Source organism: Sus scrofa, chromosome 15 (genome assembly GCF_000003025.6).
Source record: "Sus scrofa isolate TJ Tabasco breed Duroc chromosome 15, Sscrofa11.1, whole genome shotgun sequence".
Classification (NCBI taxonomy): Eukaryota; Metazoa; Chordata; class Mammalia; order Artiodactyla; family Suidae; genus Sus; species Sus scrofa.
In genome coordinates, this window is record NC_010457.5 from 92,351,694 (window position 1) to 92,367,359 (window position 15,666).

The window sequence follows — 15,666 nt, forward strand, 5'->3', positions numbered from 1 at the left end:
GAATGTTGTATTTTAAAGTTCTTTTAATTTTATGTTTTTAATAATGCAATAACTTAGCAGCAATTGGGCAGTCTTTCTAAGGCCATTACTCTTCAGAAACATGAATTATACCTTCTTACATACTAATCTAGTTCTCCTAAAATCATTTTAATTCTAAGCATTTAAGACAATCATTGAATTACTCTAGAATAAACATCAGAATTAAAATGATGAAGTAGATGGTTTCTCAAGAACATTTTAGCTCCAGATTTTTTGAGTCCTTGATTATTACTTGATCAATCTCCAGAGGTAAAAAATTGAAAATTTTTACACCCCATGAGGAGATAAATTCAACTATTTTCAATTAACATATTTATTCTAGATAGACATAGGCACTCACCTATTCAAAATCCAGACTTTGATATCTACAATGAAAGAAAATATAAAGGTTTTGAAGTAGGTGCACAATGCGTTTTTTTTTTTTTTTTTTGGTCTAGATTATAATGTCCACAGAAATTTAAGATAGAATAAAAAGACACTAACCTGACTTCTGTTCATTTCCAAAGGGAATTTAATAACCAAATGCATTCTGTCTTGATCTCACCATTAATAACAAATTGGACAGCTTCCATTTAGAAGGTCTATGATAGGTTTCAGAATTCAGGATCCACTTACATTCTGACACAAACTGCCGTTGTCTAGTATGACTGCTAAACTATGAGGTCATGCTCCCAAGACAGTTTTATATGTAAATTGTCTTATGTAAATTTGCTTTGAAACTTATACAGTAAACTTCAAATTTTGTACCCACTTTGATCTTTATCGTGGCATCTTTCTTACTGTCCCATTTTATCTGCCTATATTTGGGCTTTTACTTTACCTACCAATATAGGTTTTGTGAACCACCTCATCATTTGTTGAGAAAATTATTTTTTGTCTTTTGAGAGTGTTTCAGGGAATTGAATGACAAATCTTTGAATAAAAAATTTTTTCCCATAATTTTATAATGAAGGAAAATATGAAGATTTTTATTTTCTGATTATACTTTTCATTGTAAAATGTTGAAATAATATAAAAGCATGACAGTATGAAACAAATGTTCTCCATAATTTGACCCTTACCCTTTCCTGTGGTATGAGAATATCTTCCCCCCAATTTTTCACATACGCAAACACATATTAGTAAACTGCTTCACGTCTTATTATATTTAATAATATTTGGGGACCATGTTTTCCACATTTCTTCAGGTATATACCTCATTCTTTTTAATATATGCGTAGTACTTACTTTTTTGAATTGACTATAGCATATTTAATCAGTTTATACTCAAGTATACATAGATTATTTAGTTTTTTCAATTCCAGAAAATGGTGCATGAATAGCCTCATATACTGGTTCAGCTATTTCTAGAGGAGATATTTCTAGAATTAGAATTATGCAAAAGCTATATTAAATTTATAATTTGGTAGATGCTGTTAAATTTCCACTAAAAGTTTATATAAATTTATACTTTTACAATAGTGCTTAAAAGTGCCTAAATAATTTAATGAAAATAAAAGTGCATAAAATTTTTTAACAAAATGTGCACCTTCATTGCATTTATTTACCATTCACTGCTTTTATTTTCTCTTCATATTCACAAAAGTGGAAGTAATTCCTCATTACTCAAATGTTCTGCAAAATGTAGTCTACATAGAATCTAAGATGACATTGATTTTAAGATGCACCATTATTTTATGCATTGCTTATAAAGAAAAAAATAATTACATGATTATATGTCATCAGTTATAAGTTTCATTATGATTTGCACCATGTTAAAATGTGGAAAAATATGCATGTTAGAATCAACAAAATACAATAATTTATCATTTTGTGTAAACATACCAAAATTAAGCACATATATACATATATAAATACACACAAAAATTGAAAGTGTGCGCAATCGATGGGAAAAATGATCAGTGTAGAGATGTTTTTATCAGGTAAAGAGCTTAGAGTTTACATTTCTACAAAATAGATTCTTTTTTGCTGAATTATTGTATACAATTGGGATCCTCCACAAGCTACCTTTCCAGTGTTTTGTTTATTTCATGACAAGTTGGAAAACAAAAATTGCAAAGAAATAGTAGAAGGAAATATGTTAGAATCTGGACAGTGAGTGTGTTTCTGTAGTATAAGTATGGCTGATTTTTTTTCTTCCACTTTTGTGTTTTTTTTGCAAGTTGTCTGCAAATTATATAATGAAATATATAATAAATGTCAGAAATAATGTTATATAATAAAAATACTTTTAGTGAGATCCCAGTGTTCTGGGGTCATAAAGAAGAGCTAGAGATCAGAATCTGTTTCTGATGGAAAAGAACAAACCTGTCTCCTATACATTTACTATTTACGGATAGTAAGTCTGTTTTACAGGGAACGCATGCATCTCCATTCACCAGGTAGAACTGGTATTAAATGGACAGAAACTGATGTGCCTGATAGAAAAGAGGGCAGGGAATAGGAAAACAAGCACAGTGGAACTTGGGCTCTACTGGTAGGCCATTTAGCTGAGGCTGAAATGTAAAAGGTAGACTGCTAGAGCATCTGAAACTGAAAGGTTGTGAAGGGAGATGGTATAAGGAGCTTTGCTTGGACAAGGAAGCACCCATAGATAAAAATAAAAAAAAAAGAGGAAGAGAAATTAGGAAGATATGTATCAGGTTGGATTTCCTTGCCTAAATACTGTCTAATCCATTGAAAAAGTTCACAAAATTACCTTCATCCAAGGATTTTTCTAAATAAAGCCACAAAGAAAGAAAGCCATGGTAAACTTACAATTTATGAAACTGTTATGAGTAAATTTATACTAAGATATTTATACCTTAATAATGCATTAGAAAAACTTCATGACATATCTGCAACTTTGAAAACTCTAGTAAAAGGTGAAAATTAATGCTTATTTAGTCTTTTGATCAGCTTTCAAAGAATGAATTTTAACAAGCAAAGGAGGTAGAGGAGAATATAGGTAAAGGAAAGCACAAAAGTCAGAATATTCCCAGTTTGTTTGAGGTTCTTCGTCAACTCCAGGCTCCCTGGAGAACAGTGTGCATGCAGATTTATAGCAGAATGCAAAGCTAGAAGAGTAATTTAGACCAAATTAAGAAGGTCCTTGAATACTAATATATTTGGTTTCCATGATGTAGACATTAATAAGTTACTGAAAGTGTGGAAGGATGAAAGAGACAATTTCTGATTCACCTTTATACATGAAACAAACTCAAAACAGGTATGTGAAGGCTGAATCCAGTAGGAGGCTCGCAACAGAGGAGAATGTAAGGTGACCCTAACTAAAACAGAGTGCTAATGGCTAAAATTAAGCACCAGAGTGAATGTGGGTAGAGAGAGAGCTAGAGAGAAGGTAATTCTAGTATTTCCAGATGAATTTACTTAGCAGATGGAATATTTCTTTGTTGGTGGGGGCAGAGGGCATACCCGTGGCACAATAGAAGTTTCCCAGGCCAGGGGTTGAAATGGAGCTGCAGCACACAGCACAGCCACAGCAACACAGAATCTTTAATCCACTGAGCAGGGCAAGGGATTGAACCTATATCCTCATGGATACTAGTGGGTTTGTTACCACTGAGCCCTAGCAAGAACTCCCAAATATTTCTAATGTATTATGAAATGTAATCACTGTATTAAATATAGTCAGTAGCTTCATAATTTGTAATTTCACCATGGCTTTCAATGTGGCTTCACTTAGAAGATTCCCTGAATGAAGATGGAATTGTGATTTATGCCTGTGGATTAGGTGCCATTAGCCAAACAGGTCCAAGATATTAGGTAGAAGACATTTGAATTTTGACATTCTTCAATGAAAGTACAACACGACTATCTTCCCTTAACATTTGTGTAGGTCTCTGTCTTAGTATATAGCAGGCACTGAAGTTGCCTACATATCTATCTCCTTCCCCTATTTCCCAGGCATGTCTATAAAGGACAAAACCACCTTCTTAATTATTATTAGACTGCCAGACTGCATGGCAAATCCTGTCGTAGAGGAGGCACTCAATATTTGCTGAACTGAATAGACATTAAGAAGTATATCAGATCTGTATCTCAGGTCATAAGATAAAGTTGGAAACACAGGGTTGCAAGTCCTCTGTTTAGAAATAAGATCCAAAGACACAAAACATGTATTGGTATTTTATAATTATGTTTGAATTTTAAAAGTATTGTATGTTCAGATAATCATAGTATTAAATATATTAAATGAAGGTTCTATAGATCAAGATTAGAGGCTTCAGTTATATTAAACAATTATCACTATAAAATGTATACAAATGATACCCCTAATTGTTTTATTTTTTTTCCTGCTATAAACCTCTGTTAATACTGGGTAAGCATCATTATCATCATCATAAAAACCTCAAATATTAATACTTTTGAGCTCTTATTTTTGCTAAACACAGTTTAGCATAAGTCTTCACAAAATTTTTATAAGGTATTACTCTTCACATATACCAAAAGAGGAACCTGAGGCTGAGTTGTGTAATTATTTTCAAGGCCACAGAGAAAATCTGCAAATAGAAGAACTGGAATTTAAACCCACATCTTTCTGCCCACAAATCCAACACTCTTAACCACTCTGATATATTATCTGAAAACTAATTAGAAAATAAAAATAACTGAAAAAAAGATATTCGAGTAATTATCATGTAAAACAAAGGTTGTCACAACTTCCCCTTCATATTTGATTCTCCAAGTCACTCTTCTTTGAAGCTCGGGTTCAGAATGTCTTAGATGCTTCTTCCCCTTTGTTACATAAGTGGAGTTGGAAATGATCAAGTTTGAACAGGAGAAAAATATCTAATCAAAATAGGTCATCAAACAAGGAGTCAGAAAACAAGTTTAGGGAGTAACAGTGCTGAGGCAAACAGTAGTCAGGGAGCTCAAACATTTCAGGGCAAGAATTATTGGGTTGGCAAGTTTTATAGAAATAGGCTAAAGCTCCAGGATTTTATGCCCTCTCTGATCACATTTTCACTGGCCAGTCAGATCCATTTAATAGCATTAAGATGTGATAGAAAACTAGAAAACCATTCTGCTGTGTCCTTAGGAAAGATAGAGTTGGAATATTCCTAATCAACACATTTTATATCAGTGCTTCTCAAATTCATTCCTGCAAAGATTGTCCAGCATTCAAATAGAAAAACGACAGAGAATTACACACAGCCAGAGTAACACAGGCTTTTGTAACCTATTCCTGTCATTCCTGATCTGTCCTGTAGCAGTCCTTACCAAAATCATATTATCATAGGTATTTTTTGCTTTCAGCAAAAAAAAAAGCCTTAAAATAAATCAAAGAATTAGTATTATTAACTTTTAGTTTGCAGTTTGTATTGTATTCATTTGTGAATGTTTTGATTTATAGTTGTATAATAGTCACATAGATAAGGACTTTATCCCTGCCATTTTACTTGTTCATATAAAATTAATATCATTCAAAATAATTTGGTTTTCAAAATGGAAGTCTGTGAATTTTCTCTTTTAAAGATTTTATATATTTAGAAAAACTTATCTGAAGGAATCTTATGACTGGGGCAAAAATTTATCCTTGTTAAAACCAGAGATGGTCCAGGAAGAAAAGGATTAGTAAAATTAGTGGTCACCTAGGGTAACTCTATTTGGATGGCAGCAGTCTTGGCAGAGATGAAGTGCTACATTTTTGTTTCTCACCAGCTCTTCTGCCAGGAAGTAGATGGTCTGAAGGATCCTTGTCAAAGGTTGTTATCTATTTTTATAAATCCAGCTTGAAGGCTCCAGATTCATGCAGGCATATTTAGATTATAAGGGAAGTTTCTGTGCTTCTTGGTCTGAGAACAGTATGTAAAACAGGATACTGCTTTGGGACTATGGAAGTGTGTTGTTGAAGTGGAGTGTTTTAGAATTGTTGACAATGCTAGTGATTAACTGTGGTATACAACTAAGTGTATAACTATTTAGCTGATGGGGGATGTTTTCTTTCCAAAACATCTCCATTTGGAGATTTTGTTGTGATGTTTTTCTATATATAATCACATCTTCAACAAGAAGCCAACTAGGTGACAGCATTCTCTGGCAAATATGTTAATTGATGGTATTTGGTAACAATCAGGCAATTTGTGAGAATAATACCTTTTCCAGAAGGCTAATGATAACCAAACATTTTTTTAAAAGATGTATATGTGTGAGTGTGTGTATGTATGTTCTTATTTTCTACCCATTTATTTTCATATATATATGGAATCTGACCACTAGGTCATACAGGAAATATAGCCAGGAGAGAGACAGAGTTATAAGTACCCAAATGGTCTTCATAACAACATCTAAATGTTTCCCTTGACGTGGAGGCAGCCAGGAAACAACACGGGACTAGATCAAATATATAGACATTCCCTTTCTTAGAGAGCAAGTACCAGATTGGGTAGACAGTAGGCTTTAGAAGTCTATTCAAAGTTTTTTTTTTTTTTTTTATGTTATATAGCTAATGTAGTCCCAAAGCAGCTAGTAAGAGGTGTTATATAGGAGTTCCTACTGTGGTGCAGTGGGTTAAAGGATCCAGTGGAGGTCGTAGCTGCAGCTGGCATTCAATCCCTGGCCCAGGAAAGTTCCACATGCTACAGGTGTGGCCATTAAAAAAAAGAGTTGGTATATAGAAGTAAAAGGAACTATGAGAACCAGAAGGATAACTCAAAATAACTTGATTTTTTTCATACACGTGTCAGGGCCACTCAAAAGGCCCAAAACCAGTATGAGCACTTGAGAACATTAGTTTTTCTTTACTAGTTAGACATTTATCAATGAGTTATATTGAGAAGAATATATTAACTCTATGCATGCAATTAACATTTTATTAATAGTATACTATGGAAGACATCGCATTTACTATATAAATATTAAAGAAATGTCAAAAACACAATTATTAACACATGCATAAAATGCTATGTAATCTTAAAATGAACATTGATGCATGAATGCAGAAGATGTTCAGAAAGACTTGGTAAGTATGATCAGCATTCTTCCAACCATCATTTGTTCTTTCTGTTGTAACTGTGGATTACAAAATTAATAAATAAAAATTATGAGTCATCTGTCCTGAGCCTAACAGTAGGATAAACAGTGGGGGAGAGGGTTTACAAAATATGTAATCCATGGACTGCTTCTTCAAAAAACTTGTAATCTAGTCAGCAAGGCGGAGCTAACACAACATCAAACAATATAAGTATTAAATGAATCAAAATAAAAAGCCCCGGCAAAGAGAGAGGAAAAAGCCTCCTTTGTGGTGGTGAAAGGCAGCTTAGATACTACGGGGAAGGCCTTGAATTAAAACATATGAAATGAGAATGGATAGTTCGGACTTAAAAATAATGGAGAGAGTGTTTAATGGCAATGTCTATTCTGAATGGACAGATAAATTTCATATATACAAGATAGTGTGACAAAATCTGGAATTTTGTCAAACTGAAATAGTTGGAAAATAGTGACAGAACAGGTAGAGGGCTAACAGATAACACAGATAATTTAAGCCAAATAAATGAGGTGAGATTATCACAGTTAATTTTTTAAGTGTTAGCTTTTTTTTTCTATAAAGCAAGAGAAATACGTAAATTTGCTTGATTAGTCTGATGCTACCATGATGGATGTATGGAATTAGGATAGTAATGTCCAAAAGGTTCTATCTAGTGCATTATATATATTTCTCTAATTCTCTGTGTCTCCATTTTTATACATACACATACACAAATGCATAAAATGTTCTATTTGACTTACACCTGATATGAATATACTAATAATATATGTATATAGTATATTGAGTTATATCTGGCCACTGGGATATCTATTTATATATCTCTATCTATCTATACATCATATGGTTTGCCTGAGCTAGTATTATTTCATGGGTTTTTTTTTTTTGGTATATCATGTTCAATATATATGTGATAAAACTAGTTTACTTATCCACCAAAATGACAAACCCAATTTTCTGTCTATACATGTATATTTTAAATAAATAATTTTTTACTGTCCTCCTTTCATTTTCATTAACATTCCAGTTTGGATGACATATGATTGTTGAGGTAATCAAACGCAAAGGATTGATAGTCTGAACAGAACAGGTAAGACTGAAAATGGAGAAGATGGAATGGATATTTTATCAGAAAAATATCAATAGAATTTAATGACTGACTAGAATAGAAGTGATCAAAAGAGATTACCAGATGCTCAAACTGAAATAATGGGAAAATAGTGACAGACAGAAGTCTGAAAACTTGGAATGCTGGAAATATTGAAAAATATAAAGAAAAAATATACAAATAAAACTCTATAGCCACATGATACTTCTACATGCCAATATTCTCAGCTTCTTTCTAGTAAATATAATTGAACTATTTGTTTCCATATATGTATTAATTTCTATTACAAATTTTCTTTTAGAGGTTAATTATAATTTTATTACTATGTGTGAAGCACTTAACTGAATAATTAGAGATTTAATAAGTGGCTGAAATATCACCCTTTCCTGCAAATGGGAACTTATAGAGAGTTGTTTTACAAGTGTGGGAACTAAGTCTTGCATTGCTCTGAATCACATAGGTGATAATGATGAATCATAATGATGTAGCCCTGAATAGGTATATGAACTGATTTCACCTCACAATAAAACCTCTGTAGTAAGTAGGATATTATTACCACCCTCATTTTTTAATGGGCAAAATGAGATTCAGAGAGTTGAGAATTATCTTATAGTTCCACAGCTAGTAAGTAGAAGAAATGGGATTTGAGCCCAAGTCTTCAGGCTCAAAGTCATTTCTCTTATCTAGTATATTAATGTGCCAGTCACAGCAGGAAAGTCAAGAAGCACCAATTGTGACAGCTTTTCATTCTGAAGATCATACACCAGAACTGCATACACTTGGAGATTCTATGTTAGATTATTTCTCTCCCACATGTATTGAGAACAGACATTTATTATAACTACATGAATACCATCATAATTCAGGACAATAAAACCAACTCAAATACATTGCTCTATTTTGTGCACAGGGACATGCTTACACAATGTTAAAAAAAATCTCTCTAAGGAAGAGCAAGTTTCAATTTTTAAGAGCACCTCTGTAGCCTATTAATATTGAAATATGGAAATAAAAGGAGAAAATTAAACATCTGTTCTTAATAAATATTCAAAAATCTTGAGACGATTCATTTGAAAAAAATATCCTCAAGCTAATTTGAAATATTGTGATAGAGAATAAATAGCAATTTAAAAAACAGGAATTCCTGTTGTGGCTCGTGGGTTATGAACCCAACTAGAAATCACGAGAATGCAGTTTCGATCCCTGGCCTTGCTCAGTGGGTTAAGGATCTGGTGTTGCAGTGAGCTGTGGTGTAGTTTGGAGACAGCTCCCATCCAGAGTTGCTGTGGCTGTGGCATGGGCCAGCAGCTCAAATTTGATCCCTAGCTTGGGAGCTTTCAAATGCCACAGATGCAGCCCTAAAAAAGCTAATAATAACAATAATAATAATAACAACAACCAATGTTATTATTCTAAAATTTTTTTCTATTATCATCAGAAAGAGAAACACTAAAATTATATTTACAAATATTTCACTTAATAGTACACTCTAGCTATATTTTTAGAAGACTCAAATATCTAAGGATTTTTTTTAGTGGAAAGAATTTTATACAAATGCTATTCTATTTTTGTTATAGGACATGTTATTATTCCTATACAATGAATGAAAACCTTAAAGGATATACATTTTTTCAAAAGAATCTAATAGCCACAGAAAACCTCACACATTTGCTAAAACCTTGAACAAGTTTTTATGTAAAAAAAATAGAATTATTTTCTTAAATTATGGTAAACTATATTAATATAATTGCAAGAAGCGACAGATGTAATACTTTTTGAGATAGAATATCAAGAATATCTTTATAAGCCTCAGCAAAGCCCTTTGATGGAATTGGGGAGGGATAATCTAGGTATTGGAAGGGTGGGGGGCACAATTGACTTTAACATTCTGGCACTTGGATGGGAAGGGATCATCTAGTCCTTGGATGATGGAGAGGAACAGAAGCACTTCCACCTTCTTCATCTTGGATGTGGGCACACAGGGGATCATGTAGGTCTTAGGAAGAGTGGAGGCAGAGCTTCAGCTATTATGCCACTCTTCACATCAAACTTCTCAGAGAAGTTATTGCAACATTGTTTCATATTTTAAATTAGAAATGTTAGAAAAGAGCAAGAAGAGAATGCTCCTAGAAAAGGGAAAGAGTATCAAATTGCCTAGGAATTTAGATTTTGAGGTAAATACACACAAAAAAATAGTTCTCTAGACAAATAAAGGAGCCCATTACCCTCATTTTAAATGCTGTTAATATGAAAGAATTACCCTTGAATGTCTATTATTTGAAATAAAAAACTCTTATTACTGTTTCCCTTTAAATTTATGTTGTGAATTTTACTGCTTCCTTAGTTAATGATTTGTTCTTATAACCATTAATTTGATAGTTATACTTTTTAGTGTATGTCTATATAAAAACTTAGGATATTTATCAAACAATATTTAAAACATTTATTTTCCCATACTTATTTTGTTTCTCCCTTCTATTTTGGTTGTATGCCTGCCAAAAATCATACTTTTATACTTAATAACACTTCAAGACAAAACCATGTCCTAACTTACTCTAGTCATTTTAATGAAAAATGATTGAAGATCTCTATTTGAATTAGTAAAGTAACCCAAACAAAAAATGTTGAAACATATTGAAAATTGATTTCATACATTCATTTGTGGATATATTGTATCACATGTATCTTTAATTCAGGATTTAAATTCAGAAGTAAAAAGATACTTATCATTATAACAAAATAGCATTTAAAATTATACTCAAATTCATCTGATACTGAATTCACTGCTCTATTTATGAAGGCATTTTGGATATACCTTATTTCCCTCTGAAATTTTGCATGCCCTTTATAACATCTCAAGTGCTATTGGAACACTGCTTGAATGCCTACAATTTAGGGAATTTACTCCATGAGACATCTATTTATTTTTGAAGACCTCACAGTCAAAATAAACAGTTTACAGAAAGAAAATTGTACTTTAGATTTCACTCATTAATCCTCATTCTTAAGCTGGGTTGAGGGAAATAAAGACCAGAAGGATATGAGCAGGGAAAATTGAAATGGAGAGGACTGACAATGAGGCAGGTATAGAATTTAACTCTTTCACTTGAAAGTGTTTCAAGTACTAAGAGCATATGTAATGTTTTCTTAGATCTCACATCTTACACTTTCCAGTCCTTCTGGAAACACATTTCTGGTTGTTCTCTTTGTGATTTCTAAGGTATGGCATTGAGGGCCGAAGCAAGTCCACAGATATTATCAGGTCAAGGCAGGACTATATTCCTCAAGCTAGATAAATCACCATCAATATTTGCAGTGCCTTAAATCCATTTGTTTGTTTGTTGTAAAGAAAGATGCTCAAAGACACTCTGGTTCCTAAACCTACCTGATTCTGCTACATGCCTGGGGTTGGAGAACCCCTCCCTGCCCCAGACACTGTCTTTCTTTACCCTGAGGCTGCAGTTTTAATAGATGCAGAACTCTTTTCAACTCATGCCAACTTTACATTTAGCACTTTAATATGGACTGCTTCTAGGCAGAATCTCCAGTTTCTGAATGAGCACATGTGATTTTTTTTTTTAATTTAGAAATGACCTTACATTCATCCCATTAACATTCAGCTTTTTAGGCTGTTTCTAGTTGCCTAGGTATTTGTGGTGTCTGTCTGTGTTTTCCAGTATTTTCACTATTTTCCCAGCTCTGCATTTTTGTGAACATATTTCCTGTATATTTATTTAAATTTGATAAATATGTTGACAAGATACAGGAAAGAGTTAAGTGTACATCCAAAAGAAAATTCCCTCAGAGTGACATAAATCAGGGATGACTATTCAGTGAATTCCTAATCTGTCCTGTGACTAACACCAGAGACCTTGCCCAATACCATGCTTAATTTAAAAGCTTTAGACTGCCTTTGACACACTGCTGCCGTTACAGTGATATACTAGCTGATAATTTCTAGCATCATTTTATATAATAAATTTTGCATAGAGTTAAATATCGCATAAAAGTTTTCTTGTGATATGTAATCAAAAGCCTATTTAAAAGCATATTTTAAAGCAGATTAGGAAAATTAATCACTTTTCTGGGATTAAAGGTCATAAGCACTTTTGTATCTAAGTATTTCAACACACCTATTATTAAATAACAAAAGAGGTATAATTTTCTAAAAAGCATAGTTCTAATACATATTCTTCTATTGTTAGTATGATAATATTTTTCTGGCAGCAATTAAAATAAAAGAATGTCTTACCAAAGAAGCTGGGTGCTTTGGTAGGCTGGAGAGTCAAGGAGTCATTATTCAAAGCCTCAAGAGGGGTTCTATAATCATCCACCTGGAGATCATTCACTGGAAAAAAATACAGCCAATTAAAATAGAAGACAGCAGCACCAAGCTCATAATTGTACATGTAAAGCGAAGCACAGAAGTTGTGTTAAGAAAAGTTAATGTCTAGAAATTTTATTCCCATTGCTATGTTAAATTTTATTCACAGTGATATGTTATTGCTATGTTATATTTCTTATAGGATAACATTTTCACGAGTAACTTTGTGGTTCTTTGTCAAAAAAAAGATAACAGTTAAAGTCGCTTTAATTAGTTTTATGATCAGATAGAACTGATTGATTTTAGGCAGTAGATTCCAATTTGCCCTCAAATTGCTAGAACCACAAGAGATTTCAGCAGTCTTACTCTTGTGCCTAAATTGTACTACAGTACTCTCAGGAAGGAAAATTAAATAATGTAACCTTAAAAGAAACCAATTTCTATGGAGATAATCTCCACTATATATTTCTTAATTCTTTGTTTCTAAAAAACAAACAAACAAAACATTGTGACTAATTTCTATGAGATTTAGAGTGGATACAAATGGACCTTCATTGCATGGCTGAAACAAAATCTAAAATCTAGGTAAACCTGAACATCCTCTAAGATGCCTTGCTTTAAGAATGCCTATAAAATGAAGTAAAATGAGATAAGAAACATACATGCATCCTCACAGGTGTTCTTGCATTCTTCCAGCGATTCAAAGTTGTTTAGATTGCCAAGGCAGCCACCATACTTGAAGCGTTCACACTGCTTTGACTGATTGTTATAAAAATACCTAGTAATATAACCTCGACAGATTCCAGCATCTTCTTCCAAAAAGCAGAAGTCTGGCTTTTCTAGAAATTATAAAAATGTCAAAAAGCAATATTCCTTTTTGTGAGTACTTTATTTTTTATTTATTTATTTATTTATTTATTTATTTATTTATGTCTTTTTGCCTTTTCTAGGGCCGTACCCGCGGCATATGGAGGTTCCCAGGCTAGGGGTCCAATTGGAGCTGTAGCCACTGGCCTAAGCCAGAGCCATAGCAGCGTGGGATCTGAGCCACGTCTGCAACCTGCAACACAGCTCACTGGCAACGCCTGATCCTTTACCCGCTGAGCAAGGCCAGGGATCAAACCTGCAACCTCATGGTTCCTAGTTGGGTTCGTTAACCACTGAGCCTCGACGGGAACTCCTAATTATTTTAATTAAACATATAAATAACTGGTTAAGTTGAAGTTATTTAAGGAATAAATATGAAAAGTTCAAGATAAAAAGTAAAAATATAATTTTATCCACAGCTTACAGTATTAAAATTACTATATCTACTGTGGCATTTAGAATAAGGAAGATACAATTATTGTCATACCTTGTCTTTGGAATTTCAAGTTCTAGATTTCTCATAGTAAATTAATAAGTCATTGACTATTGGCTCTTTCATGAATTGAGGGAATAAAAGATATTGGGTTAGTTTACCCTTGGTTTGGAATTGCAAAATATTATGTCAAATATTTGGTTTAATAACTTGTTGAGCTTATGTGCATCAACATTTAGGAAAGATCTATTACTATTTCACATTTTTCATGTGTGCAGTCTCATTAAGGAAATAAGTGTTTTTTTCATTAGGAAAGGTTTCTTCATTAGGAATAGTTTCAAACTTTTAAAAATAGAGAAGTTTTGAGGGGTATGGAAGCTTTCAGGGATATACGTAGAAGTTCTTGAATTCCTAGGGTGAAATTAATATCTGTGTTAGGTATGACATCCTGCACACTGTGTCTCTTAATTTTCTTCTATTACTGGAATAATTCCAACAGTGCAGAGGCAGAAAGGAAATACATGATCAGGGATTGGAGAGGCTTTTGAAAAAGTCTAATACCTATTCTTTGATAGTGCTCCAAACCAGGCTAAACACAGTTGTCACAAAAGTTGTGCCACTGTGATCTACATTACAAGCCTTGTTTACATGTAGTGTCTGTAAAGAAGAGCATTAAATTATTTTCAAAATTATTATGACATTGGGCTTGAATTTTTTAGGGCAAAGTCCCAATTTCCTAATTTTCTCCTACAACTGTATATTACCATGGTGGTGAAAATGAATTGTTATCTTGTCATGCCTCAAAGCATCTTGCATTTATCTCAGGAAAGCAATATTTATGAGTGCTTTACTATAAAAAAAGCATTTATTTAATAATGTTACTGATTTTTGCAATAGTTGCAGATATGCAGAAAAAGCAGTCCCCTATGGAAAATTGTTTTATTAAATAAAACATCTTATTTTAATATAGAGTAAAATATTTATTTTGTATAACTTCTCAGAGTACCAGTTTGAAAGTTATAATTTAAAATTGTTTACTGCTTCTTTTTTCTCAAGGTAAATGTCACTAGTATTCCCATTGTAACAATTTGTCGTTAAGTTTAGTATATAGAACAAGAAAAATTGAAATTTTTATAATATTTTATTTAAGAGAAAGAGAAAAATACATTGGAATACTAATTTGATTTATTTTGGTCTTAGTATGTACTTCTTATGAAATTAAAATCATATTAACAGATAATTTAAGAATTCTATGTTTAACAAAAGTGAGTAGGAAACAAATATTCCAAATGAAAAACAGAAAACTAACAAATTCTGCTGAAAATATAACTAAGAAATTTTACACCTAGAAGTTGTTATTATTTATATGAGGACCTATTCTAGAACAGAAATTTATTTTGAGTTGAAATTGCACACTTATAAAATAATTCTGCTTAAGCCTACAGTTTGAAATACAATTGTAAATTAAATTCATGCCCAATATTTCTCAGATAAATAAAGCAACATTTTTATTGACTCTGAATACACAATCCCTGCATTAAATGGATGCTCAATTAAAACACAGAATGACAACTATAAGTTATATACCAACTTCTACCAGCCACATGGTTTTCACCTTTAACTTTTGTTTGAGGCTACATACTTGGCAGTTGTCTTAAAACTTTCTTCCAAATGGGTTGTAAAGAATCTCCATTGTCTTTATCATTTTCTGATGCTAATGCTAAGAAGCGTATCACAAAATTAACTTCAAGCTGATATGCTTAGAGCCTTCACTATGTATTGGTTATAACATCTGAACATTTCTGTACACATGTGAATAGGATTAATAGCTTTATTCTCTAACTTTCATACATATTATCAAATAAGAATAACTGAATTATGAATCATTAAATATAAATTACATA

At 32.5% G+C, this 15,666-nt stretch overlaps 1 protein-coding gene and 1 long non-coding RNA gene across 7 annotated transcripts in view; one reads left to right on the forward strand and one right to left on the reverse strand.

The window, feature by feature from the left end:
- Positions 1 to 15,666, forward strand: part of LOC106506297 — a 470,369-nt gene that overhangs the window by 7,213 nt on the left and 447,490 nt on the right. The window lies entirely within an intron of this gene.
- The window catches only part of TFPI (tissue factor pathway inhibitor), a 64,880-nt gene that overhangs the window by 6,611 nt on the left and 42,603 nt on the right, over positions 1 to 15,666 (reverse strand). For 5 of the 6 annotated variants that reach the window (XM_013984329.2, XM_013984326.2, XM_013984328.2 and 2 more), the window contains 2 exon segments: positions 13,125 to 13,301; positions 12,391 to 12,486 (listed from right to left, as the gene is read on the reverse strand). In XM_013984329.2, coding sequence (XP_013839783.1) covers positions 12,391 to 12,486; positions 13,125 to 13,301 — 273 coding nt within the window. 6 annotated transcript variants of the gene reach the window in all.